Raw genomic sequence first — 4,620 nt, forward strand, 5'->3', positions numbered from 1 at the left:
GGTCCCTCCCAACCCCGAACATTCTATGATTCGCTCCCAAAAAAAAGGTGAAATACTCACTTGAAGCCCTGCTGGTTCCACGCTTGGCCGTAGACGCCGTAAGCGGGGACTTGCCAACCGTTGGGCACGTACTGGCCGAGCTGGGCGTTGCCGTACCACTGGCCCCACTGCCCGTAGGCCGGCGGGTAGCCGATCTGGTTCTGCAAAGGGCCAAGAGGATTGAGCCCGCGGGGTTCTTCCGGCCGCTTAACGGGTTTCTCGCAAACGTTTAATTAAAGCGGAGGAGAAGCTCTGACCTGCTGGACCGGGCTGATCATGTCCGGCGTTTCCTTGCCCCAGTAGCACTTCACGACGTGCCCTTCGATGGTCGTCCCGTTGACGGAGACGATGGCGTGGGCGGCGCTCTCGTGAGAATTAAACCTGCCGAGGTAAACGAGCCGCAAGGGACGCTCGTGAGTCTCCCGTCCGTCGAGAGCCTGTGGCCCCGACAAAACGGAACGGCGCGGCAGCTTACCGTACGAAGGAGTAGCCTTTGTCTGGGAAGACTCGGATTTCCATGATCTGCCCGAAGGGAGAAAAGGTCTGGCGCATGAGCTGTTCTGCAAGTGGGAGGGAGAAAAACCAGAGCAGCGAAAATGAGGCAGCCACGTTCGTTCAGGGAAGGCAGTTCAACGCGGTTCGTTAAGTGCCGGTACCTGTGAGTCCCGAAGTGACGCCGCCGCAGTACACCGTGCAGTTGCTGGGGCTGGACTGATTGACCACGTCGTCGTACAACAGTTGTTTGGCGTTGGCTTAAAGAGATTTTTACAGAGCTTTTCAGCTGATCGGGGCGTTAGGTAGGAATTCTCATCGCGGCCGGCATGAGATGCTGAGCGCAAACCGCCAACGCCTATTAAGTAGGTCCGACAGAGCTTAATTTCAGAAGCCTTTTATCCCAACAGAAAAGGACTCAAAACTCCAACCCGAGGGTGCAGAAGCCGGAGGGATCCCCCCGCGGCGGCAACACGGGGGTTTGAAACCATTTGAGAGCGCCTCAGCCTTTTCATCTCCCACCCTCCCTCCTCCTGCAGCGCCTGGGGCTCGCCCCTTGCCCTTCTTCCCCGCAGGAGGTTTGCGAAGAATTGAGAACCTACATTCGTACGTGCTCTTCGGAGCTGGAGGTTTTCTGGTCGCCCAGTTGGTCCTGATTTGCCTTCCGCCCAGCCACTGGCCACCCATCTGCTGAATCGCGTTCTCTGCGTCCTGAGAGAAGAAAAAACCCTGGGTCGACACCTTTTTCCTTTCGCATGCCGGCAAAGAAAACCACCTTGCTCCAAAAGGAACTGGATTTAGAATCAGAGAACGGCCCAGGGACCTTCAAGATTATCTAATCCAACCTCCCTGCAGGGACACCTCTCATCTGGACCAGGTTGCTCAAGGCCTCATCAGTGAAAATTAAAATTAAAATCACGTAAACATGCAAACCAACAGCTTCTCTAACAAGGGGCATCCACAACTTCTCTGGACAATTTATTCCAGAGTCTTGCCACCCTCGGACTGAAGAATTTTTTTAGGGTGGGATGAGAACGACACGTTTGAGCAACAGTCGAGCGTCTCGACGACCAGAAAAGCCTCACCCCGTGGCACGAGGGCGAAGGGCAGAGAGCGGGACCGACGGAAGCGCTCACCCATTTGTTGAAGAAGGAAACGAAGCCGTATCCTTTCGATTTCCCCGTTGCCATGTCCTTAACCACGCGGGCGTCTCTAGAAAAGGAGAAACGAGAGGCGGCTCAGCGCCCTCGCCGAACCGCGTCTACGCGGAAAAACAGCTTTTCATTTTCATCTCTCGCCTTCGCTAACGTCAACTGTTTTATTGCCCCAGCGACACAGTCAAAGCAAAAGGCTTCTTTTTCTAAACAGAACTTTGCTAACGCTCTGCCAAGGTAGTAGCGAAAATTAAAACGTAAAATCGTGTAAAACATGCAAATCGATCGCTTCTCTAACAAACGTATGTACTTTTTACAGCAGCTGGCTCCCGCTTCGAAAAACGCTTTTACAGACTGTTAAAGACACAAAGCATGGTCAAAGCAGCTATTGAAAAGAATCACTTAAGGCACGGAGCTGGCTAACGTTAGCTGAATGGCTCTCTTGAACCATGCAATTTTTATAAACTCACTATTTGCCAACACATTCTACCTACTCATTCAAGATATTAAATAGAAAAGAAAAAACAAAAAAATGAAAAAAAAAAGATAGGAATTAAAAGGCATACGTCGCCTGTTAACTGAATTCTTTAATTTTCGCGGGTGAATTCGTTACCCCCTTTTTGGACTGTTGGGCAGCTGTAAATTTTGAGAGATTGACATGTTCAGAAATCATCGCAGAAAACGAAACACCGCGACATTTCCGCGTCTTAAAAAAATAAATAAACAAAAGAACTACACATCACACAGCATTTCAAACGGCATTTGCACGACAGCAATCATACAGGACTGATTGGAAACTACGAGATATATTTTTTAAAAACATTAAGAAAAAAGGAAAAAAAAAAAAGGAAATAAGAAAAACTACAACGTTTGTCCACTGGGAACTGTAGCTTGTAGTTAGCCATGGCAATTCTGTCCATTCTTCAGAGACACTCTGCAAAATAACCAGAGCCCTATTATTTGAGATTTTGAGTCACACAAAGAGAACCCAGCTACAAAGAGCTAAACCCCCACGGGCGGGAGAAAAACTGCGCGGCGGCGCTCCTCAGGCAATTTGCGGCTGGGTCGGCCCCGTTCTAGCGGGCAAGGCCACCCTCTCCTCCCCTCTTTCGCCCCCCGTCCCACACAGGCACGGAAAGAACACGAAATAAGGACAGAAAAACCGCTCGGGGAGGTCACAGGACGGCACTTAACGGCCACGTGAAACGAGAGGGTTCGGAGAAAAACGCGCGCGAGAGAGTGAGCGTCGCCGCAGGTTCGTTACGCTCGGGGATTCGTTTGTCTGAGTTTATTTTTTGTTATTATTTTATTTTTTTAAAGCCTTTAAGCGCTGCGTCGTTAGCCTAATTCCAGCATACGTTGGCCGGTAGCGCTGATGCCGTCGCTGGAGGGCCGGGGGTATCTTTTCCCCCAAGCCACGGCGGAAATGTGATTTCTTTCCCCTCCGTGAGACCTTTCCCTCCTTTTTTTATTTTCCCCCTTCCTGGGTTAGGTCAAGATTCGGGTCAGATGTTACAAATTGCCTGAGAAGAGCCGCTTTGATAAGCTTCGACGGGTTTGCTCTGAAGAGCCTAGAGAGGGAAAGGGGGGGAAAAACTCATCTCTACTTACCCTCAACCGAAAACTTTGAAAAATAAAGACTTGAGAACAAGTGAAAACATGCGGACAGCAAGCATCAAAGGAAACCACAAACAAAAGTGTGCTTTTTACAGGGATTAAAGAAAGAAAAAAGTCCAGATGCAAAGGATTACCAAAAGTTCTTAATCATGCAGTGGGTTCAACCTCGGTGTCATTTTTTTTTAAAAAAAAAAAAGCTCAAGTTTTGCACCAACAAAGACAATGTTTTAAAAAAAGAAAAGAAGAAAAGAAGAGAAAAGAAAAGAAAAGCAGGAAATATTCCATTAGAAGCACATTTCCAGAAACTGGTCCCTTACGAAGAACAGGTCAAGTCGAGTAACTTCAGCCAAGGCAGGAGCAGTACCTTGCCCAGGTTAAATTTAAACTAGAAACCCGAGGTCCCTTCGGCTTGATTTAACCCCTCGGTTTTGGAAGGAGACCTCGTTACGGGCATCTACTCCTTTCTGCAGGGCAGGGGTGAACAAATCCAGTTTCGTTTTGGAGCCAAACCGCAAGTTTTTTCGCCGTGCAGCCGCGGGCCGAGAGCCCCCAAAAACCGGGAGCACAAAGCAGGGCGGTGACCCAGCCCCGTCGCCGCACAAAGCTCCTCCAGAAACCCTGGGACGACGGGCGCGGCCCCGAAAACGGGGACCCCAGCCCCGCGTCGCTGTGATTTTATACTCCCCCAGCCATCATTTTGTCACTTTTTGCTCGGGAGGGGTTTTGCTGCAGGTTGGTTTGGTTTTTTTTTGGGGGGGAGAGTTTGTTAAAGGTGATCATCCGTGGAACCGTCACCTTTGAGGGTCAGCGCTGCATCAGTGACAGCGGTGCCACCGACGCGACCGGCCAGCCCTGAGTCCCTTCCGCGCTCGCTCCGGCCGTCCGGTTTGACACCCGGGACCCTCGTCCTGAACCAGAGAATAAACTCGACTCTCCCCAGGAGTCTGTCCCTCCCTGGATGATCACAGAAGGTGCAGTCAAGCATTGCAGTTTTCTGAAGCGAGTCACATTCAGAACGATTTTAATTTCGTTTAAAACCTGATCCTAAGAGGAAATCAAGCTGGCGTTAAAGGAGTAATACGCTGGACTCTGAGGGGGGAAAAAAAAAACAACGAAAAACAAACTTACTTCAATTAAATGCTTCACTACACAACACTCCAAAGCACTCTATGTTCTCTTACATCACCATCAAGAAACTTCAATGGCCAGTACAGACAACACTACAAGGAAAATTAAGGGTTTACTTTCGGAGGATGGAATGAACAAACGGCTCCTTACTCCTCTACACCCTGAATTCACCGAACCGGCAGGGGGGGGG

The 4,620-nt window shown here is 49.8% G+C and overlaps 1 protein-coding gene across 1 annotated transcript in view; it reads right to left on the reverse strand.

The window, feature by feature from the left end:
• Positions 1 to 60: 60 nt before the first annotated feature.
• TIA1 (TIA1 cytotoxic granule-associated RNA binding protein) overlaps positions 61 to 4,620 on the reverse strand; it is a gene marked incomplete at both ends in the record, with an annotated part of 10,500 nt that continues 5,940 nt past the window's right edge. The window contains 6 exons of the mRNA XM_009869784.1: positions 61 to 200; positions 297 to 420; positions 515 to 599; positions 696 to 791; positions 1,134 to 1,242; positions 1,668 to 1,743. Of these exons, the coding sequence (XP_009868086.1) occupies positions 61 to 200; positions 297 to 420; positions 515 to 599; positions 696 to 791; positions 1,134 to 1,242; positions 1,668 to 1,743 (630 nt within the window). The remainder of the gene's footprint in view (positions 201 to 296; positions 421 to 514; positions 600 to 695; positions 792 to 1,133; positions 1,243 to 1,667; positions 1,744 to 4,620) is intronic.

The sequence above is a fragment of the Apaloderma vittatum genome, unplaced genomic scaffold, assembly GCF_000703405.1.
Source record: "Apaloderma vittatum isolate BGI_N311 unplaced genomic scaffold, ASM70340v1 scaffold34175, whole genome shotgun sequence".
Classification (NCBI taxonomy): Eukaryota; Metazoa; Chordata; class Aves; order Trogoniformes; family Trogonidae; genus Apaloderma; species Apaloderma vittatum.